Below are 24,325 nucleotides of genomic sequence, written 5' to 3'. Positions count from 1 at the left end.
AATTGGAAGCATCTTGATCAAAGAGGGATGTCAGTATATTTCAGTACCTAATATATTATGGGATTCAAGGAAGATTCTCATTAGTCATGACTCTATAAAGTGAAGCAAGATTCAGGAATAGCTAAGTATTAAATATATGTGAATTAAGCAAACAGTGATGCCAAATTTGAGCATAATGTAAAATAGACTTTTAAAAGGTACACTGGTGCCACCTTTTGGCCAGATTAAATATTTACACAAATTACAAACTACGATCACATTTTAATTTCAGAGAGACCTTATTATAGACACAATTGTTTAGTTCAAAGGTTATATGAACAGACTTAAAACTGTCTTGTTGCTTAATACATCTATGATTTTTAATAATCACATTTTGTACCTTTGAAAAGATGGCATAAAAGTGAATACAGATAGAAATTTAATTCTGAACAAACACATCTCATACTCCTTAAGAACTGTATTAACTTCAAAGATGACCGGGACAAAAATCGCTAAATTTAAGTTTTGTATCCTTTAGCTCTTAACAATCCTCATAAAACTTACTTTGCCCTTCTAGACCAGGAGTAGCCTATCTCGGCACTACTGACATTTTGGGCTGGAAAACTCTTCGTTGTGGGGCCTATACTCTACACTGTGAGATGTTTAGAGCACCCTCGGTCTCTCTACCCACTAGATGCCAACAGCAACCTTCCCCTACCCCCACCCAGCTGTGACAACCCAAAACACCTCCACATTGCCAAATTTCACCATGGTGCAAGGGGACCACCCCGTGTGATAGTTAAATTTATGTGTCTAACTTGACTGGGCCATGGGATACCCAGATATTTGGTCGAACATTATTCTGGATGTGTCTGTGTTTCTGGATGAGATTAACATTTGAATCAGTAGACTGAGTAAAGTAGACTGCCCTCTCTAATGTGAGTGGCCCTTGTCCAACCAGTTGAAGGCCTGAATAGAAAAAGCTGACCCTCCTAAGAGTAAGGGTAACTTCTGCCTATTAAGTTGGGACATTGGTCTTTTCCTGCCTTTGTGATTCTCAAACTGCAAAGTTTGGACTGGAACTACACCATTGGCTTCCCTGGGTTTCCAGCTTACCAACTGTAGATCTTGGGACTTGGCCTCAATATCTGCATGAGCCAATTCTTTATAATCAGTCAATCACTCAATCTTTCTCTCTCTCTCTCTCTCTCTCTCTCTCTCTCTCTCTCTCTCTCTCTCTCACACACACACACACACACACACACACACACACACACACACACACAGTGTGGTTCTGTTTCTCTGGAGAACCTGACTAATACGTCCTGGCTAAGAACCACTGTTGCAGATTACGCTACTGGAGGAGATAGAGAGAAAATAGGGAAGAAAGGAAGGAGCAAAGCAAGAAACTTCTGGGAAATGACTACATAGTACCTTTCTTTCCAGAGATGGCAGTTGGAAAGCACTTGATTAGGACATCACTTTTCTATTAACACAGATTATGGCTGGTAAGAATTGGACTCACTGATGCATTTTTGCATCACACATCCAAAGTGTTACCTGGTACAGAGACCACTTACCTCAACACTAGGAAGACAACATTTGGCAGACACTGCTGTAAAATAAGAACACATTCTATAAGCTGAGTTAATAAAAGGTTTTGTTTATGATCAAGTCACATTAATTTATTTGTCATGATAAAATACATGAAATTCACAGTTTTCATTCCAAATGGAGAATACGAAACTTTCTGAAATAATGTTTCTGAAGCAAACTCACAATACATTAGGTGGAAGAGTTTAACCATACAATATATTATTGATTTCAGTCTCCTGTATTATGTGTTACTATTACTAGTACTTTGAAGATTTCTTCAGGGGCCCTTTTTCCTTGTACAAGTTTTTGCTTTTTTTCTTTTTCTTTTTTTGGCCGTGCTGTGCAGCTTGTGGGATCTTAATTCCCCGACCAGGGATCAAACCCAGGCCTTCGGCAGTGAAAGTGCAGACTCCTAACCACTGTACCACCAGGGAATTCCCTTTTGCCTTTTTTTTTTGGTACAGGTTTTTGAAATCCAAGTTTCTTTGAAAGTATTTTAAGTTGATATTTTATTTAATCTGATTAAATGACTTTATTTGGCACAAAATAGAAGAGTTGATGACAGTTAACATCAATTGCATTGGAGCAATATCTACTAATTAATCAAGTGTGGCACAGATATACACTGAAGCACAAAGGATTCTTCCAGGTCTTGAAGACAAAAATCACAGTTTGTAATTCCTTATATTTAAGACAGCCAGGCATAGGATTGTGTAATCTTACCAGTTTTCAAAAAAGTCCAACCATACAAACACAGAAGTACAGCAAAGAATAAAAATGTACAGATTTCATTCTTAGGAATTCAAAAATTAATTATAATAAAATACCATAGAGCTACATTTAGTTTAAAACATACAAAGATACAAGTTACATTATGAAAATTCTTCACATCGCCTATTTTTACCTCAATTACTACAAAAAAATGGATACTTCTCAAGGATCTGAGTTACAACATCAAGAATTTGCCTGTGCAAATAAACATCAGTGGAATTATACATGATTAATATGTATTTCCTTCTGTTTTAAGTGAAGCCTTACTATTTTGACAAAACATAATGAATTACTCGGTTATTTGCCCTGCTCCATTTCTGGTCTCCATCTACTTTTTAGATGACCTACATCAGAGAAATGAAAATAGTATTTTCTCCATTGCTTTTGTTCCGTTTCCTATATGTAAATAATACGTTTGGGGGAACTTTAAATAAAGTTGCACTTGGCAAGGTTTCATTCCCAATAACACCAAAGAATTAATATCCTCCTTGTTAAAGGCTGAAGAGAAATACTGATGGTTAAACTATGGTAGGTAGAATAGGAATTCTAGCAACACTGCTGTTTCTAGAGTATTTGTAAAAAAAAAAAAAAAAATAAGAATTCTGCCAAAAAAATAAGAATTCTGCCAATTATTGAGTATTAAGTAGTACATGACTGCTTTTAAGACATTCTAGAATTTATGAGTTGGAATACTAAAGTTAATAGGTTTAGCTGCAGAAAACATGTAGAATGTAGTTTTCTTTATATGGTTGGTTTTTACCAGTAATACTGATAGAACTTAACACAGGTTTAATACAAATCCTCACAACACCCCTGTGAGGTAGGGATTGCTTACAGACACTTTACAGATGGGAAGTCAGAAAATCAGAGAAAGAGATAATAATCTCAGGAGATAAATCAAGAAATTTTGGTTTTCTTATAAGGCAGACTGCACTTATCAGATACTGAGTTCTGACAATAGGCTAATAAGGACAAATACTGAAACAGTCTGTTTTCCTCCAGAGAACAACTATATGTGGGATCTAGAAAGAAGGGAAAATTCTAAGCTGATCCAAAGGGAAAATGTCTGTCTAGTACTTGCCCAATACATTAAGGTGTACACAGCATTTCCAGTTTTAAGAGTTTGATAATCATCATGCAAACCATACTATATGGCTAAGATAATAGCTCCATTTTACAAATGATGTAGTCAAAACTAAAGGGTTTTGCTGGGAGGACTTTTTTATACAAAGTAGATTTTTCTTAGTGAGGAATCATGTCTTAAAAAAATACACTCAGGGCACAGTGTTAGTCATAAAATAGCTATTTTAAAAATATTCCTGTTGAATGAATGAAAAAGATAAAACGGGGGTCATTTCCCACAGTGAATAGTGATTCACTGGCTCTCTGGAACCCAGGTTTTGGGATATTTTCCTATAAAATGGAGTAATCATTTTCCCACTTCCTAATATAGACAGAATACTGTGAAGATGAAGGAAAAGAACATTTGTTTTGAATTCCTAATAATAAAAGTAACTATGAATAAGAATAAAAATACAGTTAAGCACTCTTTTCTTAACACCCAACAAAAGTAGATATATCTCTGCTTTAAGTTAATGTTGTCTGTCATGAACAGTCAGCCAAAAGCAAACTTTTGCCACATCCAGACTCTGCCCTGAACTGCTGCCCTACACCACAATTCATATGCACACTTACTCCCACCCTTTAGCTATACACACTTCTTTGTGTCAACGACTAATGACTGAGCAAGTAGGAAAGAAAACAGAAGAGAAAAATCAGGAAAATTTTTATCTAAATGAGAAAAATAAAACTTTACTTGAAGAAGGCTAGGGAATATATCTAGAATAGCCTAAGATACATGAAATCAATGTTAATATTTGTGTTCATCCTATGAGATGAAGTCTTTGAGGACAGTATGAGTTTGAATAATTACTTAAATGATTTACATATAAGATTAGATGCAGTTCTGACACTAAAGAGCAATACATTTGTTTTAACTACTCCCAATACAACTGACTCTGTATCAATAGCTACTTAGATTTTGCTCTTAACATATGTCAACCTGGGCCCCACAAGGCTTCCCATCCATGTCTACGACAGAAACTCAACCACCTTAGACAATGCCCATTGGTTTTCTTCATTCACTCCTTAAGAAAAACTTATCAGTTCATAATTCACCTAAACTCACTGATAACCCAGAGAAAACCTTTGTGCCCTCAGAATGAGCTGGATTTCTCTTTGAGCTACATCCTGACTGAACTCGGATACCGTTGAGGAACTCTGATGTCAGGAAATAACCGCAGAAGTGAGCAGTCAGGAAGGAGATCAAACAGTTTCTGTACGTAGTTTAATTCTAATCTTCACAAACCAAATTTATTAAATTTACTAAGATACCTGTGAGGTTTAGAATTTAGCAGGGCAGCATACAAAAAAAGATAAGGCTGTTCTGAAGCCTCTCTCTTTTGTTATCCTTGACTCTCTAGTATTTTAAATTTAAACATCTCAGAAACAATTTACATCTATACTCTGTGGTGAAGTTTAACCAGCTATTTCCCAGCTACACACAGCAGGAGAATCTATCATTCAGTCCACCAATTTTAATTTTTCTGGAATTTTAGCTTTGTAAGTTTCACCAATATAAAAGGGAGTTAAGTTGATTCATAGAGGGAAGGCTGTCATGGATTTTAAACATAGTTCTAGGACACTGACTACATCTACTCTACTGGTTTTATGGACCAGAAAAAAGTTTAAATTGTGCCACTGAAAAATTACCTTTTCAGGTGATTATTAGAAAATTAATGTCAACCCAGGTAGCCTATAAAATCTTCTGATACTGTAGGCAGAAAGATAATTTGTATTTTATCATTTACCTCATAAGCTCATGTAAACCTCTGGTCATAAAAATCTCAAACTCCCTTACGGTCTTTTTTTTTTTGCAGTACGCGGGCCTCTCACTGTTGTGGCCTCTCCCGTAGCAGAGCACAGGCTCCGGACACGCAGGCTCAGCGACCATGGCTCACGGGCCCAGCCGCTCCGCGGCATGTGGGATCTTCCCGGACTGGGGCACGAACCCGTGTCTCCTGCATCGGCAGGCGGACTCTCAACCACTGCGCCACCAGGGAAGCCCCTCCCTTAAGGTCTTTAAGAAAACACTCTAGATTAAGATAACATTAGGGTGTCAGTCAACACAGATCTATCTGAATTTCTGTCTCTAACACCAGGGGCTTCTATGCTTATCTATGTGTACGTATCTTTCTGTTTAAGTTTTTGTGTGTGTTTCTGACTCTTCTCCCTTTCTCTCTCTTAAATATTTTTTATTGAAAATGAGGTATGCTCAGTGTTAAAAAAAAATAAAGCCACATAAGATGTTGCACAGCTAGTAAGTAAAAAGTAATTTAAAACTACTCACGATTTGGTATAGCTATGCCTTAAAACAAATGATTTATACATTATAACATATAGTTATGCACTAAAAACTATTAATTCCCTGTATGGCAGAAAATATTTTAAAATAATCCTCATAAGGGCTTAATTCATGTGGAACATTAACCAAAAGTGATAGTCTAGAATATTCTTTAAAAAAGATTTCACTTATTTCATATTCAATTTGATTTTACAGATTCTACAACCTGGAAAAACTTCCATACTTCTATATTGATTTCTGATTTCTAAATTGTGATTTAATTTATGAAAACTTCACAGCCCTAATTGAAGGTTACATTTTAGTAGCTATGTATCAATATATCTTACAATAAAAAGATCTAATACATACAACCTTAAAACTATGGATAAATGGTAAAGAAAAAGTCAATAGAACTTGAGGAGAAAAATAATTTATGAATTAAAAGAAGTATGTGAGTTTTCTTTTTCAGAACTGATACAAAAATCCTGAAGGAGAAACTGCTACTCAACCAGGATAGTATCCACATTTTCTTGTGTGAGTTCTGACTCTAAGGCACAAGATGAGTCTAACTGTTCTTGCGACAAGCGAGAACTTTTCAGGGGGATGTCAGACCAGCTGTCACAATATGGCTGAAATCTCTGGGCTAATATATTACCAAACCTTTGGCATCGGTTATATCTGTAAGATTTACCTTTGTGTGTATACATGTGCTCCAGTAATTGGCTCTTTCGGAGAAATTTATGACCACAGATAGTACAGCTGATTTTTCTTTTCCTTGAAAAAGAAAAATTACAGTTTAATTCTACTGGCTCAGTGTCTTTGGAGATCAAAGACACTTGACTGATCTGCAAAGGCTCTGTGGCACCCCGGTGTGAGTGGTCAGGCTGCTGCTCATTATCCTTGACAATGAAGGAGCTAAGCCTGCGGCATTCAAGAGCCTCGCTACTTTCATTAAGTGGATGCACTTCACCAAGGTCGTTACTTTCCAGAATGGAAGCAGGGACACCAAATGGGAGGGATCCAGACACGTGGGTATGGAGATGCTGTCTTAGATTACTACGGGAATCAAAACGTTCCCCACAGTAATGGCATAGGTGTGTTTTGATACCGCTTTCAGTGGAAGAAGGGCCTGTCACCTCTGAAGAGGGTGAGGGATGGCTCTGGGAAATCACAGATTCTGGGTCACATCTCTCCTGCTTGATGGACACGGGGGGCTTCTGGTGCTCCTCCAAGGCCTGGGCAGCAGGATGGGCCCTCTGCTGGTCTGCAGTGCCATCATCCAGCCCAATAGCAAGAGAGAGCTGCAACTGGGGGTGGTCACCCTGGACAGCAGCTCTATTTCCATTGTTATTGGAAGGAGCTTCCTTGACCTCCAGCCCTTGTTTGACAGCTGTTTTTTGGGTCGTTGAGATCTGAATGCCATATAAATTTGAGGACTGCACAGTCTCTGGTGAGAACACTTGATTCATTTCAGTCGCAATGTGAGAAAGGTAGTCGGCGTGAAGAAATCGAATCCCTTCCTCCAAACGACTATGATCCACAATCTGTTTTGGCCCTTTCCCCGTGTACATAATGTGCAACAAATAGCTGAATATGTCAGGTTGGATGTCAGTTGGTTGTATTTTTATGCATTCACTGTTAAAAACAAAAAAACAGACCCACACAGAATGAAACAACCCGGTTGGCCTTTTAGTTAACAGTACACAGTCTTAGGCTAAAGCAGTTTCTTCCTAAGAAGTTCTAACTTAGCAATCTGCCTTGATGAAACTCAGCAACAAAAGCTTAAGTTTTCATTGTATACCAGTTTTATGGCGCAGCAACAAGTCTTCATGTATTCAATCTACTGCCTAAAGTTAAGAAACACAGATATTCTGATTAGTTCAACATTTAATTAGTGACTCCTAAGTGATATGCACTTAAACTGCATGCCAGGGGGTAGAAAAGTGATGAATAAAATAGGTACCCTGCTCTTAAGGAACTTAATAGTCTATTGGGTATATAACCAAAAGAACTGAAATCGGGAACTCAAATAGATACCTATAGACCAATGTTCATTACAGCATGATTCACATTAGCCAAAAGCTAGAAACAACCCAAGTGTCCATCAGCAGATGAATGGATAAACAAAATGCAGCATATACATACAATGGAATGTTATCCAGCCATAAAAAGGAATGAAGTTCTGATATACGTTACAAAATGGATGAACCCTGAAAACATGCTAAGTGAAATAAGCCAGATACAACGGGACAAATTTTATATGATGCCACTTATAAGAAACATCTAGATTAGGAAAATTCATAGAGACAGAAAATAGATTAGAGGTTACCAGGAGCTTGGGGGTAGAGAGAATGGGGAGTTATTATTTAATGGTTACAGTTTCTTTCTGGGGTGATAAAAAGTTTTAGAAATAGATATTGGTGATGGTTGCACAACACTGTGAATGTGATTAATGCCCCTGAATTGTACAAATAGAAATGGTTAAAATGGCAAATTTTATGTTTACATATATCGTACCATAGTAAAAAATAATTAAAAATTTTAAAAGGGTCTATTGGAATTGGTACTATTTAGAATTTTAAATCACACTAACCTTATTTTGGCTTCCAAACTGTATTAATATATCTACTCTTTAAATTGCAAACAAATACAAGTGTAACTTTGAAAAGGTTTAAATTAATCTCAAGCCCAATTTTCACATATGAATCTAGAATTCAGAAAATAGATGGAAATAACTGTGTAACAAGAAAATCAGGAAACACCCTGCAAAATTAGGATAAAAACAACCTGAGGGAAATGCTGGATGACAAGGAACAGTGGAATCAGTTGATGCACTCACCTTCCCTGAAGCAAAAGTTTGTGTCGATACATCAGAAAGCAAGTGTCAGTACACCGGCAATCCATTTCTTTAGTCCTGACATTTTAGGATTCCCTCTTGGGTTTCACTCTTACCTGTGACTCTTACCTCACTGTCATGGTCTGTGGCAGGGTTTTTTTTATATCAGCACAGAGCTCTTTTAACTGAGGATTTTTAGTTGCTCAACAGAGATACCACAAAGTAGGCCTGCTACCTTTGTATCGCCTGGATTTAGTTTAGCATGGTGCCTGGTACACAACAGGGGCTTTAAGAGCTGAACCAACTCACTGCTCTCAGATGAGGCTTATGTGAAGGTAGTGTTTCTAATCTAGTTTCTACACTGACCCTTAAGTCGGAGAGGAAACTCTTTTGCGTAGCAGAAAAGACTACCCATGACCTGTCCCCGACTCTAACCTCCTCTCCCCTTTGTGTCATATATTCCAATCATTCTGATCTACTCCATTTTCTGAATGTGCTAGCCTGGTTCATATCTGCATATGTTTTCATGCATTTTCCCCCTTTGCCTGCAACTGTAACTTTTTGCGTTCCTCTACAACATCTGAAAAACTCCTCCTGATCCTGCAACATTCAGAGCCTCTGTAAAACCTGTGCCAACCTTCTCAAAATAAGGCTGCTGACACTCCACTCTACCTTGTGCAGCACTTCTACTATAGACATCACAGTAACTATTAATAGCAGCAGCTAACAGTGCAAAGCTCTGTTCTAAGCATTTTAATATTATTAATCCATTTAATCTTCTCAATACCATGGGGTGGGTATATTATTCTAGTGTTTTACAGAGAAGGAAACTGAGGCGCAAAGAGACCAATTACACTGCAATTATTTTCTTTACACGCATTACCTCTCTCTTAGACTATAAACTTTTTTTTTTGGCTGCACCACCTGGCATGTGATCTTAGTTTCCGACCAGGGATTGAACCCACGGCCCCTGCACTGGAAGCAAAGAGTCTTTTTTTTTTTTTTTTTTTTTAAGCAAAGAGTCTTGACCACTGGACCGCCAGAGAAGTCCCACCATGTAAGGTCTTTTAAAAAAAATCATACAGGGCTTCCCTGGTGGCGCAGTGGTTGAGAGTCCGCCTGCCGTTGCAGGGGACACGGGTTCGTGCCCTGGTCCGGGAGGATCCCGCATGCCGTGGAGCAGCTGGGCCTGTGGTCCATGGCCGCGGGGCCTGCGCGTCCAGAGTCTGTGCTCCGCAACGGGAGAGGCCACAACAGTGAGAGGCCCGCGTACCATATACAAAAAAAAAAATCATACAGTGTTGCATCACTTTTAACCTAGGAGGTATTAAAGCTATTTTTTTCCAAGAGCTCAGAATCTGGATACCACTTTATAGCCCCCTCCTTAATACCCCACGCTGGGGCAATCTAGATTTTAAAAAATTTTTTTGAAAAAACATTTGAAACAAACGACATTTGAACTGTAATACGGAATATAAAGTGGGCAGAGTTATGACATTGAAACCTTGCTATGAAAGTGTTATGGAATAGAAATCAATGACTTAGTGATTAAGAGCACTGATTTGCATTTGAGTTTAATATATTAGCTGTATAATCCTAGATGGACAAGTTACTTAACAACTCATTTACAGTTTCTTTTTCTCTAAAAAAGTATGGATAACAGAATTTACATTAGATAAATGCTTAGTGCTTGTTTATGGTATAAGCCTTCAATAGATTTTAGCCATTATTGTTTTCATTCTATCTTCTACCATGAACCCTACACAGAGTTTAATGACAGATGTGTAAAAAAATTATAAATTTTTATTATTTCCTAAGGTGATCCCGTAACAAAGAATCCCCAAAATGAGATTATAATAAGGCTTAGCTATATCACAATATCAAAAATACTTCTGATTTACAAAAGCACATCCTTACCTTGTTTGGTGAATAAATATCATCTTGAAATAGTTAGAAAAAGCAGCAAGCACTGCTCTGTGGGCTTTGAAGTAGACATCTCCAATAGCAACTGTGCAATCACACAGAAAACCAAATTCTCGCTGCATGTTCAGCTGCTGCAGAAGGACAAGGCTATGGCTAGCTGTGTCCATTGTGGCTCTGAGAAAAAGGATAATATAGATTTTTTTTTTTTACAAGGTTGGCTATAGATCACTCAAACCTACAGAATACAAGGAGACCTAAATTTAAATGAAATTATTCAACAGTTTTCAATACTGTTAATTTTACCCCAAACTTAGCTAACATTAAATACCCCATTATGACAACTGATTTCAACCCTGCTGAAATGATAAAATGTGGCCTTTTTAAAATCTGGTAAGAAGGTGGCTTGGTGTGGTGACAAAGACGTGAAAGGAAGTCTGTCCTTTTTTATCCATGCAACCACAGTTTCTAGTCCTCAGTTTCCTCACTGGCAAAAATGGGAATGAGGTACTGATCCTTGCCTCAGGGCCAAATGAGATAAGTTATGTGAAAAGCACCTTGTAATGGAAACTACTATTCAAATGTTGACCATAAATGTTAATAACATTACAGTGTGTCCAGCCTGGGCTAGAGCTGTCACTGCTCCTTAGGGATCCTCTGTTATGCTCAGGGGACACTGGCCTCCTATCATATAATGTTTGGGTAACTTATCAGTCACAGGAGCCCTTAAAATAGATGTCAAGCCACATCCCCAGATTCACATGGGGCCTGGAGCCCAATGGAAAAGAACCTAAGCGCTGACCTTAACTGGACTCAGACACATACAAGCATGGAGGTTCCCGATGAAGTAGAATAAAGGATGGGACCACTGGTGTCAGGGGAAAAAAATCACGCATGCGGAAGAACATGCAAAATAATTCTGGTGGAGAAGTCTGATGTGAGTAGAGCAGCAAGAACATTTGTGAGGGCCCTGGGAGGTGGGAGGCTGTGCCACCTTCTCCTTCCTCTACCTTCTCCACCTCAACTGTGCAGAGAGAAGGCAGCTGGGGTATAAAGGGCATCCCTGGGGTGCTGGGAGAACCTCCTCTAAAAAAGCAGGTCCTAAAAAAAGAAATGAAGTTTTCCTACTAACCAGAGAGACCAAAGTCTTAAGGAGGTCAGTGATGAGAGTGTGGGTTTAGCTGTCTGAAGACTCGCAATAGCTTGGGCAGTAAAATGCTGAGTGGTGGATAATATAATAAAAACAGTCAACGGTTTATACTGTTTCCTGTATGTCAGGCATTTTTCACTCATTTAATTTTCAGTTCAACTCTATGAGAAAGGAAATACTCAATGCACCTTACAGATGAAGAAACAATCAGCACAGAGAGTTAACTGACCCAAGATCACATTGCTCGTAAGGGGATTCAAACCCAGGCACTGGACTCCAGAGCCCCAATGTCCTCCCTCTCCACCTCCCAGAAAAAAACACGACTCATCAACTGAAGGAGCCTAGGGAACAGTCTACACATCAAGCACCCTGGGAAGCCTGCAAAGAAGAATCAGGGAGAAACCCAGATTTCCTACTGCTTAAGCAAATGTGACACAGCAAAACAAACATTTATACTTATTAGTGGATAAAGTCTAGATTATAACTGGTAAAGATAAAGGCAATTATTATTGATAAAAGGTTAAATCTATTTTTTATTAAAACTACATATATAATGTACTAATATGGAATAATCTCCAAGACATAGTAAGTAAAAAAAGCAAAATGTAAAACTGTGTAGAGAAGACTACTATTTATGTAAAAGTGGTAGTGGTTATTCTATTTTTAAAGGTGGGGGAATTTACACATAAATATATTCTTGTTTATATACACATGTCTGGAAAGGTTCGAAGAAACCAATTTTGCTTCTGGGAGGGAAACTAGGGAGCAGAGAGTTAAGGGTGGGGGGAACTATACTGTTTGAAAATGTTGAAATATTTCAGACAGACAGTAGGTAAAGAGAACAAGGTAACAAGCACCCACCCCTGGGCACAAAAAGTAAACATTACAAACAGGGTAAAGACACCCTGGCATCTCTCCCACACTCTACCCCCCCACCCACCTTGCCTCCAAAGGTAACCACCATCTTGATTTTGGTGTTTATGACTCTCCTGTACATTATCACATTCTTACTGCATGTGTTCAGATTCCTTAAGAATGTTTGGTATTGTTTTGCATGTTTTAAAATTTTATACAAATAATATTATACTTTAGGAATCCTGCAACTTGCTTCTTTTAACTCTACATTCATACATTACGATACTGAGCAGGGCCCTGTGGGGCTCCTGGGCACAAAGCCTTTCTGTGTCCCCCATTTCTTTGATTACAAGACATAGCTTTCATTCAGCCTCCATGACCTTCCCTGAATTCCAACAGGCAGATTAAAGCAGTTGTTAATTCGGGAAACGAGGGGATGCTAGACCAGAGAGAAATAAACAGTCATAGAAACAATAGTGCAGCCTTTGTGCAAGGTCTTGGTTCCCCATCAAGGGATACACACAACAATATCTTTGAGCTGTTTGGGAGATACTGAAACCCCCTCCAGGTGGGAGAAGTTAAGATTAACAATGGTATGCTGCCCACAAGCATGCAGACCCCAGACCAGCTGGAACCTGAAGGTTGATGTTGCTGACTCCTACTTACCTCACCAACCAACCCATCAGAAGAATGTCCATGAGCTGATCATGCCCTCTTGGAACCATTATTATAAAACTTCTCAGTATCCTCCAAGTTGGGACACATAGTTTTTAGAGGCAGGAGCCCACTGTGTCCCCCTTTGCCTGGCAATGTAATAAAGCTATCCTTTTCTACTTCACCCAAAACTCTTGTCTCCAAGATTCGATTCTGCACCAGTGTACAGAGAAACTGAGCTTTCGGCACCATTACTTTCAAAAATCCTACTAATTCAAACATAGTAGTTTCCCTTACTCCTCCCCACGAGTAAAAATACAAAACAAAACAAAACTCTCCCATACCATCTCATTTTAAAAGCTTTTAAGCAGCAATGAAATAAAAAATAAGATAACAGAACCTACAAAGACCTGAGTCTATCTTCTAAGAATAGAAACGAAAACCCAGGTTATGGGTATTGTTCCAAAAGGCCATTTAACTAAAAGTCAATATTTATTGTATTTACCACATTTTCCTGATTCTAAAATACCACCAATTTATAAGGAGATTAAAAAACCAAAATAAAACTCTATATTGGAGATTTCAATGTGAAAACATATCTTAGATTCAATAAAATGGTTCAAATTGAAGTACCTTAAACCAGTCTTACAAACTGTCCCAAAAAACCCCCCTCAGATCATAAATGTTTTCAACAGTTCTATATATATATATATATATATATATATATATTTATACATATAGTACATTACTATAGTGAACTGTTGAACCATGTGGAAATGAAAATAGCACACTAAAAAGCCACATATACAAAAATCTGTGGTTAATGTTCTATGAGTAACAGTTAAATTCACTTATCAAACAAATATTTTGTGAAGAGAAATTTAATAAAGAGAAAATATTTGAAAGCATGCCTTGTACAAGGCACGGGGACAGAAAAAAATTACAATGATGTTGCAATCAAGATTATAGGCTAATAGGGGAGATAAAATATAAAACACAGTAACTATGACATGAAGTAAAAGTGGTAAGTGTCAATAACAGCAGTTGGAGAACACACTAGGAGGGGGAGATAAATGACAGGAAACCCAATGAAAAATAATCCATTTGAACTGGATTTCAATGAACAGGCAGAAGGTGAACATAGCATTCTAGGCAGAAAAAAACAGAATGAGTAAGGCTTCCCTGGTGGCGCAGTGGTTGAGAGTCCGCCTGCCGATGCAGGGGACGCGGGTTCGTGCCCCGGTGCGGGAAGATCCCACATGCCGTGGAGCGGCTAGGCCCGTGAGCCATGGCCGATGAGCCTGCGCGTCCGGAGCCTGTGCTCCGCAATGGGAGAGGCCACAACAGTGAGAGGCCCGCGTACAGCAAAAAAAATATATATATATAGAATGAGTAAAATTACCATCATTAGGCTTGGGAATCAAAACTGCTCTAGTAGCAACACACATAAAAGATTAGCAAGGGAAAGGCACAGAGAAATAAAGACCAGCAAGTAGCCTTCTGCAATATCCAAACAACAGCAGTGGGAATGAAGAAAGGAATACAAGAAGATATACCAGATGGAGGCTGACATGACTTGGCAGAGGACTGGATGTGGTCAGCCACAAAGAAGATCAAGTCAAAAGTGAGTCTCAGAATTCCAGCTTGAGTAACTGGAAGAATTCATTCATTGCTTCCGGTCCTATTTGCAGAGTAACTGCCATGTGCTAGGTTGATACAAAGGTAGCATAGCAGAACGCCAGAGGAGAAGCACAGAAACTGGCTTCGTAAGAGAGAAGTTTCATTTTGGACACAGTGAGTTCTATGTGTCCACTCTAGGACATCTGAGTAGAAATGTTTAGTTACCTGTGGAGACAACAGGCAGCACTGGAAAGGAGATTCTCTGCAATAACAAGGCTTAAGTCACCAGGATTAGATGGGACTACTGAGTGAAATAAGAGGGGAAAAAAGCTAAGAATGAATCCTTTAAAGACAAGAATAGTACAACTAGACAGAAGAAGAGAAATAAGAAAATATATTGTCATTGAGAGAGATACAGAAAAGGCAAGAACCTTGGTGTGAGGAGGTGGCAATGGTATAAAATGCTGCAGAGAAACACAGGATGAGGCCTATTACAAATACCCCCAAGTGTGCTGACCAAGAGGTTTCTGGTGACCTCTGACAACAGTCTGGGAAAGCAGCAAGAGCAAAATATCTGACTGCAGGGCAATGTCAGAAAGCAGAGGTCATAAAGGGTAGGTACAGACAGAACAGGACATTGAGGGAACTGCAGATCAAAGACTTTCAGGCTGAAGAGGGGTGTAATCTCTAGAAGCCGGAAAGAATGCAATCAAAAGTGTAAGTGTAGGGACTTCCCTGGTGGTGCAGTGGTTAAGAATCCGCCTGCCGATGCAGGGGATACAGGTTTGAGTCCTGGTCCAGGAAGATCCCACATGCCACAAAGCAACTAAGCCCGTGCGCCACAACTACTGAGCCTGAGCTCTAGAGCCCGCATGCCACAACTACTGAAGCCTGCATGCCTAGAGCCCGTGCTCCGCAACAAGAGAAGACACCACAATGAAAAGCCCACGCTCTGCAACAAAGAGTAGCCCCCACTCGCCACAACTAGAGAAAGCCCACACACAGCAACAAAGACCCAACACAGACAAAAATAAATTAATTAATTAATTTAAAAAGTATAGGTGTAGCAGGTAGCCATGGAGAAAAAAGAAATCTCTTTTTCTGATGGTGGAAAGCAGATGGTTGAGGTAAGGAGAGAGAATTTGAGTGTACTCTTAGATGGCATTGATTTTACGAACTATGAAGTCAGTCCATATGCAGAGGAAAGAGGTGAGTTTAGGCCTTGAAAGAAACCTATTAATCCCTGATGCTAATATAGAATGTTGAAGTTTATAGAGAACTTTCACACACAATAATTTATTTCTCTTTCTGCTTCAGATGAGATCATTTCTATTTACTTATCTTCAAGTTCACCGTCATTCCTAATCTAACCCATTCTTTATTTCAGATATGTTTCCAGGACTAAAATTTTCATCTCATTCTTTCTTAGTATCTACTTCTCTGCTGAGATTTCCAGTCTGTTCACACATTACAACCTTATTTTGCTTTACATCCTTGAGCATAGCTATAGTAGCTGCTTTAAATCTTCTCAGCTAAATCCAACCTCTGGGTCATCTTGGGGTCAATCTCCACTAATTAGGGTTACAGTTTCCTGTTTCTTCATATGTCTAGTCATTGTGGAAAATATCTTAGACACTGTGATAACTAAAGACTCTAGGTACTGTAATATTCTTCTAAAGCGTACTGATGTTTTTGTTTTTTGCAAATTAACTAGGCTGAACTTAAACTCCAAGTTCTGCCTCCCCATGGTTTAGTTTGTTTGTTTTTTGTTTTTAACATCTTTATTGGAGTATAATTGCTTTACAATGGTGTGTTACTTTCTGCTTTATAACAAAGTAAATGTTATACATATGTTCCCATCTCTTCCCTCTTGCATCTCCCTCCCTCCCACCCTCCCTATCCCACCCCTCCAGGTGGTCACAAACCACCGAGCTGATCTCCCTGTGCTATGCAGCTGCTTCCCACTAGCTATCTATTTTACGTTTGGTAGTGTATATATGTCCATGCCACTCCCTCACTTTGTCACAGCTTACCCTTCCCCCTCCCCATATCCTCAAGTCCATTCTCTAGTAGGTCTGTGTCTTTATTCCTGTCTTACCCCTAGGTTCTTCATGACTTTTTCTTTTTTTTTTCCTTAGATTCATTATATATGTGTTAGCATACGGTATTTGTTTTTCTCTTTCTGACTTACTTCACTCTGTATGACAGACTCTAGATCCATCCACCTCACTACAAATAACTCAATTTCATTTTTTTTTATGGCTGAGTAACATTCCATTGTATATATGTGCCACATCTTCTTTAACCATTCATCTGATGATGGACACTTAGGTTGCTTCCATCTCCTGGCTATTGTAAATAGAGCTGCAATGAACATTTTGGTACCTGACTCTTTTTGAATTATGGTTTTCTCAGGGTATATGCCCAGTAGTGGGATTGCTGGGTCGTATAGTAGTTCTATTTGTAGTTTTTTAAGGAATCTCCATACTGTTCTCCATAGTGGCTGTATCAATTTACATTCCCACCGGCAGTGCAAGAGTGTTCCCTTTTCTCCACACCCTCTCCAGCATTTATTGTTTCTAGATATTTTGATGATGGCCATTCTGCCCGGTGTGAGATGATATCTCATTGTAGTTTTGATTTGCATTTCTCTAATGATTAATGACATTGAGCATTCTTTCATGTGTTTGTTGGCAATCTGTATATCTTCTTTGGAAAAATGTCTATTTAGGTCTTCTGCCCATTTTTGGATTGGGTTGTTTGTTTTTTTGTTATTGAGCTGCATGAGCTGCTTGTAAATTTTGGAGATTAATCCTTTGTCAGTTGCTTCATTTGCAAATATTTTCTCCCATTCTGAGGGTTGTCCTTTGGTCTTGTTTATGGTTTCCTTTGCTGTGCAAAAGCTTTTTAAGTTTCATTAGGTCCCATTTGTTTTTGTTTTTATTTCCATTTCTCTAGGAGGTGTTTTTTTTTAGTGCTAGGTGTGCTGTTTGGAGGCTGCTCAACACTAGTATACGTTTAGGGGCTGGCAAGAGATCCAAGCTGAGTTTAGATACAGGATTTGGGGTCTCCCCCCCAACATCCTTTCTACGATTTTCCTCCTTACTTTCTACCTGTGTGGTCACTCTGAACTCTGTCCTCTTTTCTTCAAGCAAGTAAGACTACGGGTTATTATCACAGTTTTAGCCATCCCCTCATGTCCCCAACTGGGGCCTTCTCTCAGGCTAAAAGCCATAAAAATGGAAAATTATTCACAGCTGTTCCATTCTTCCAAGCATAGACCTCATTCCAGTTTCTGCTTGCTTTTTGTCACTCTCGAATGCCATCTGGTCGTTTTTAAAACTTTTTTTCAAGTTTATAATTTTTATTTGCAGAATTGTCCTGATAGGAACTCAGCCATCACCCTTTATCAGCAGTTCTAAAAAGTTTTGGTCTCAAGATCCATTTACACTCTTAAGAAAAGTATTAAGGGCTGTTAAGAACTGCTGTTTATGTGGATTATATTTATCAATATTTACCATATGCAGAATTAAGTGAAATTTTTCCAATTTTAATATATTTGAAATAACAATAAACCCATTACATATTAATATAAATAACACATTTATTCTAAAAAAAATTTTTTTTTAAGTGAGAAGGGTGGCATTGCTTTACATTTTGCAATCCTCTTTAATACCTGGCTTTAAAAAATACAGCTGGGTTCTTTTCTCTGCTTCTACAATCACTCTGTTGCCACATGTTGTTTTGGTTCAAATGTATTAAGACAATTTGGCCTTGGCAAAAGGGAGATACTTGTAAACCTACTGAAAGGGTTTCAGGAACCTTCAAGGGGTCCTTGGACCACACTTTGAGAACCTCTGCCCTACTCTATCTTTTTTTGATCCTATGAGGTAGTGAAGCAGGTACTGTATTACTTCCATTTTCTGCTTAAGAAACCACAGGCTCAGAGAAGGCAGGAAAGGTACCCAAAGTCAGACAACTAGCTGTTAAATGGTGCTGGTAGAACTTCAGTTCAAGTCTGACTTTAAACTCAGTGCCCTTTCTTCAAAATTCCCATCTAGAACTTTCAACATATATACTGATGGCAGACGTTGCAAATATATTGAATCAAATAAGGGGGTAAATGTTCCAAGTTTATAACATGAAACAAACTCAAATCTGTTAAAAAAAAGAAGTCATATATATATATACACACACACACACACACACACATATATAAATTCATCCAAATTTGTTTGCATAATAGACCTTTCATGTGTTAAGGCAGCACACCAGATTTTACCTAATGTTAACAGAGCCAATACATCACAAAGTTATTCAGAACATTTTTCTAATGTAACTTACTTTGCAGATTATTAGCTAGGCTTTTTATGTAGCCTTTGCTCATCATTTTTTGACCACTCATTTTATTTTCTTTAGGATGTGGAATAGCCAAAGTTTCCTATGTATACAGAAACATCTTAGAAGTCATATGTGAGAATTTTTGGTGGAAATTCAAAATGTGAGAGAGGTTGCAAAAAAATAACCTATCATCATATTTACAAATACTATAGCCAAATGTAACGGTTCTACATCTTAAAATGCTTTATCTGTTATCAAAGTGGTATTTATAATAATAGCACTGATATTTAAGAGACTACAAAAACCTTGTTTACTTACTAGATTGCAATAACTCTGGGTTAGCTCAAACTAAGTAAGCCAGAACAGCTTAATACTAGTATCTATGTTAGCTGAATTCAAAGTTACCTTGATACCCAACATCTTTGATTTTATTTTTAAAAATCTATTATAATAGTTAGACTGGACTCTCAGATCTATGGTAGCCAGAATGATGTCCTACAATACACAGCTTTTCATTCTTGCAAGCTGTAAGAATCTTTAATAAAAGAAGAAACAAAAGGAGTAAGACATCTGTTTCTTTGGAAAACAAAGTCTTAGATATTTTCTTTGTGGTTCTCACCACTGTGACTTTATTAATTATTGTTAAGACATGGAGACAGGAAAGTTGGCCCAGGAATGTGCACAGCCTTTTTGAGATACTTACTCATGGCTATAAATACAAAGGTAAAAGGAGAAATATCCAAAGTGATACATAATAAGACTTTATACAAGGATTTTAACTTTTTAATGTACTTTCACATGATTGTGGTGGTGTAACGTTTTATAACCAAGAGAATGTTTGCAGAAATCATTTTACCCCAGAATAGAGGCTCTAACTGCTGACTGCATTGTAAAACCTTCCATGTAGAGTTGTACTGATGCCTGAGTCTTACTCCAGATGAACCCAAACAGAACTGCTGAGGGTAAGGCACAGATCCTTTTTTAAGCTCCTTAGGTGATTCTAATATAATGCCTCAATGAAGAACCACTGCATTAAAAGAACAAGGGATAAAGGAAACCCTAGAGACTATTTCACAAACTAAAGTTACAGAGAAAAAGACACAATTTCACAAGAAGTGCTCAAAATGTGGGAATTATACCAGTTACATTAAATGAACAAAAATCAACTACTGTAATTCTAATTTTAACTTTAAACTAAAATATTAGCCAGATTAAGAAACAAAAATATTCCCAAACTAGTAGGATGGGTATTGGGGGCGGACGAGGAACACATTTTCAAACTTTTTAAAAAGTACTTAGGAGAAAGAGGTGTATTTAACTCTCTCATACACTATTACACCTACTTTCATAATATCTGAAAATGACATGGAAATTCCAAATCTGAAAATTATTGTGTGAGGTAAAACCTGCAGTAATTCTAGGCATTTGCTTATGAAAATCACTGAGAGTATAAGAGAAGAGAGTAAGAAGCAGACATGGTAAATGACACAGGAAGAGCAGTCATGCTCTAGAAACCTTTAACGGAACGGGGAAACGTTAGTTTGGGGCCTCCTGCCTGTTGGCAGACACAGCCAGCCTACTACATCTCAACCCCCATCTAACCAACATGTGGGATGCCTGATAAAGCCGCAACACCAGGCAAACAAGAATGCTAACACCAGTGAGGGCAAATTTCTACTGGACTTTAAAAATATCAGAACCCCGTAAAGGAAAGGAAAAGATTCTTCTTAGTCTGCTAAAAAAATAAAGTCTGCATTTCTGAAAGAAGAATAAGCTACTCACAGGACAGGAGAAAGCTGGAAAACAACAATGCTAGTACACACCTAGAATACGGTATAAACAAGAATGATTTTAACTTCTGAATATAGGTGAACCACTACTTCCTTTGCCATGGAATGTTCCACAAACACGTTATCCACATGGGCTAATGAAACCCTTTGCTTAAAGTGCCTAGGGTTTTTCAGGGGGAACAAAAAGTCATTGTGTGACTGATTTGTAACCAGGGAAGAAATGAATTAGAAAATTTTCAAAAATAACTAACTTAACACTATAAACACTTTTTCTCCAGGTAAGGTTAAAAAAAAAAGAAAGAAAGAAAGAAAGAAAAAAAATTCCTACTAGCAAAGGGAAAATAGAAGTGTTAATAAATTCAACCAATAATCCTGAAACTGATGTTTGTTACTTTCTTTCCTCTTCCTCCACTTTCCCTAAGCAAGTTCAAGTAGCAATATCTCTTCTATCCTAGAGGAAATACTGTTTAGTTACTATCAATAGCTATTATTATACAGAATAAATAGTATGTGCAAGGCCTTGTGCTAAATGCTCTATGCACATTATCTCTTTTAACCCTCACCATGACTATATGTATTATTTTTATTTCCATTTTACAGATGAGGAAAAAACCTAGGCTTAGGACACACAACTAGCAAATAGCATAAAGTGGGGATCAAAAGCTACGTCTGACTCCATAGCCTGTGCTGGTAACTATAAACTGGAACAGTATTTTTCTTAGCATTCTTCTCTCAAAAGACTGAAGTTCACATGCAATTTGGAATAAATAAGCAGAAAGGGGGCACAGGAAGTGGTGCAGAAATACTTTATAATTTATCAAGATAACAGCACCTGTGCTGTGCTTTTTAAGACAAGGGGGAAAAAACCCTCAACGCTTTTCTGGCCCTGTTATTACTAAAATGGAGAAGTTTTTCTTTAACAAGATGGTCAAGCACCATCTATGGACCATAGTAAATAAATCACTCCGGTTCAGTGGTGGGGAGGGCATTATGCAACACTTCCCAGCACAGCCCTGGCCAGGGTAATTTATGGCCAAGGCACTCGGGCCCCTCCTCCCCAGCTAGACAGCCTGGCTCCTTCGCATTCCCCTCAGGAGATAGGGTGGAAGCACACAGCTCCACTTTCTAAGGCATAGAGGGCAGCTGAAAGTCCTGCTCAGCCTCTCTGGGCAACCACAGGCGCCAATAAATCAGCCACAGGCGATTCTCTCATCCCCTTCCTGGCTAGAAGTGGTAGCAAGAGCTAATGCAAAAAGAGCACTGACCAGACTTGGGAGATAAAGTGATTTAGGCTTGAACTCTACTGCAAATGACTGCATCATCGAAGCCAGGTAAATCTCTGAGACTCCTTCCTCACTTGTAAGATGGAGACAACACTACCTCCTTTTTGCTAAGTATTCAAAATTCATCTATGAAAGCAGCTAGCCACTGCAGGTACTCAATAAACACTGACCACACCTGAGCAGAATCCCTCTACTACCTCCAAGACATTCAGAGCAGGGCTGGGCAAAAAGGTGTAGCAAGTCATGTAAGGTCCCCTCCTCTTTTCTTGCTGACCATCCCTGTGATGCTCCACTGCTTCCTGATAACCTCCCAGCCATCAGAACTCATCTATTCTGCTTCCTATACCATCGGTGTTTTGTTCCTTATTAAGGAGCTGATGTCTGATAGTGGATTAATAATTTACACTTAATTAAAGCACATGCAGATTGCTAAAGAGGTCTTTGATGCCTTTACCCAAGGAAGCAACCAATGCTGTAAATCTTGGTTATTGTTGCAGAGAATAGGGCTGAATTTGGGGGCGGGGGGGGGGGGGGGGACGATGACGACAAGCTTTGAGCCCAAAGTACATTAATAGGCAGCTTATTCCACCTAGAAATAGTCAACCGCATTCCTTAGGATACCAGAGCCATCACACTAGCCAAGTCCGATTTCTCAATAACCGGAATCAAGTCAAGCATAATCACCTCTGGCAGATAGTCTCTACGGTGCGTGGGTTAAACTGGCACCGCACTCCGGCTGTGGCGAGGAGCGTAACGACCAAGGCATCTAGAGCCTTGGAGTCCAGTTAGTGAAGAGGTATGGGACTTCGATCAAGCTACACCGTCTTGGGACTTCGATCAAGCTACACCGTCTTTCGGCCTAGTGTCCTCATCTGTAAAATGAGAGGGATGAACTGCATTTTCTATAAGGCCCCTTTCAGCTTTAAAATTTGTGATTACAGGGCTTCCCTGGTGGCGCAGTGGTTGAGAGTCCGCCTGCCGATGCAGGGGACACGGGTTCATGCCCCGGACCGGCAGGATCCCACATGCCGCGGAGCGGCTTGTCCCGTGAGCCATGGCCGCTGTGCCTGCACGTCCAGAGCCTGTGCTCCGCACGAGAAGGGCCACAACCGTGAGAGGCCCGCGTACCACAAAAAAAAAAAAAAAAATTTGTGATTACAAAGTGTACTTTACACACTTCACAACATCCTTTGAGAATCAACAGCTCTGCCAAAAAGACTTTAGTCTCAAGAGAATACATGCCATTGGGGCGTTAATTTATGAAACATGTTAGCTGCTGTCAATTTCCAGGTACAGCTTAGAGCAGCTTGACAACAGCTTGCTTGCTTTCTCCAAATAATGAGTGCTAGAGAAGGCAGTGATAGATGGAGCAAGCTTTAAAAAGAAAAACTGACTTTGCTTAGAATGAGATTAATATAATCTGAAAAAAGAAAACTTAATTATGGGGATGGTGGGGACTTCCTGCCCTAGAGACGGGGTAATCACAAACGGGGGTGGGGAAGGGAGGACAGTGGCTGCAGCGTCCCGCAGGTGGCACCTGGAGACCCGCCCATTGGCGAGAGGGGTTGGGGGTGCGGCTGCATGGGGAATGCCTCAGGCCCGTCGGGGCTTCCCGCGCCGGTCGCACCCGGACTGGTAGCCGGAAGGACTCCGTGCCTTTAATGCGCCCCCGCGCCCTCTCCGGGCCTGCGTCAGGCCCCGGAAGCCGCCTGGTGCGGGCAGCGAAGGGCAGCTCTGGACCTCCTCAGCCCAGTTCTCACTCGCGGTTGCCATTTTCCTCCACTGCCCTGACTGACATCTCATACAGACCAAAAGCACCCCCCTCCCCAGCTACTTGCATCTGTCCCGCGACCGACGCAGCTGCAGGCCGCCGCCCCGTGCGGCTCGCGACGGAGGGACTGAGCCCGGGGCAGCCCACAGGGGCCGGGCCTCATCACTTACCCAGAGGCCGCCGCGGCGGGCGGCCGCCTGACTCCTCCGTGCGGGAGGGGCGGCTCACGCGCCGCGTACGTCACGCGGCGGCGGCGGCGGCGCCGGCTCACGCACCCCGCGGCCCGCTCTCGCGCGGCTTCCCGCGCCAGCCGTCCAGGGATGGGCCCACGTGACCGCGCGCCTCGTAGCTGGCGC

General features: G+C 39.7%; 1 protein-coding gene across 6 annotated transcripts in view; it reads right to left on the bottom strand.

The window, feature by feature from the left end:
* Window positions 1-24,263, bottom strand: part of ZBTB25 (zinc finger and BTB domain containing 25) — a 32,624-nt gene extending 8,361 nt beyond the window's left edge. For 2 of the 6 annotated variants that reach the window (XM_067733661.1, XM_067733671.1), the window contains exons 1-5: window positions 24,037-24,133; window positions 22,883-23,070; window positions 10,503-10,682; window positions 6,441-7,384; window positions 1,560-1,594 (exon numbers count right to left, since the gene is read on the bottom strand). In XM_067733661.1, the coding sequence (XP_067589762.1) occupies window positions 1,560-1,594; window positions 6,441-7,384; window positions 10,503-10,675 (1,152 nt within the window). In that variant the 5' untranslated portion in view covers window positions 10,676-10,682; window positions 22,883-23,070; window positions 24,037-24,133. The other 4 variants (XM_067733633.1, XM_067733624.1, XM_067733642.1 and 1 more) reach the window with 4 other exon arrangements.
* Between the last annotated feature and the right edge of the window lie 62 nt (window positions 24,264-24,325).

Source organism: Pseudorca crassidens, chromosome 1 (assembly GCF_039906515.1).
Source record: "Pseudorca crassidens isolate mPseCra1 chromosome 1, mPseCra1.hap1, whole genome shotgun sequence".
NCBI lineage: Eukaryota > Metazoa > Chordata > Mammalia > Artiodactyla > Delphinidae > Pseudorca > Pseudorca crassidens.
This window is presented reverse-complemented; position numbering and strand designations above follow the sequence as displayed.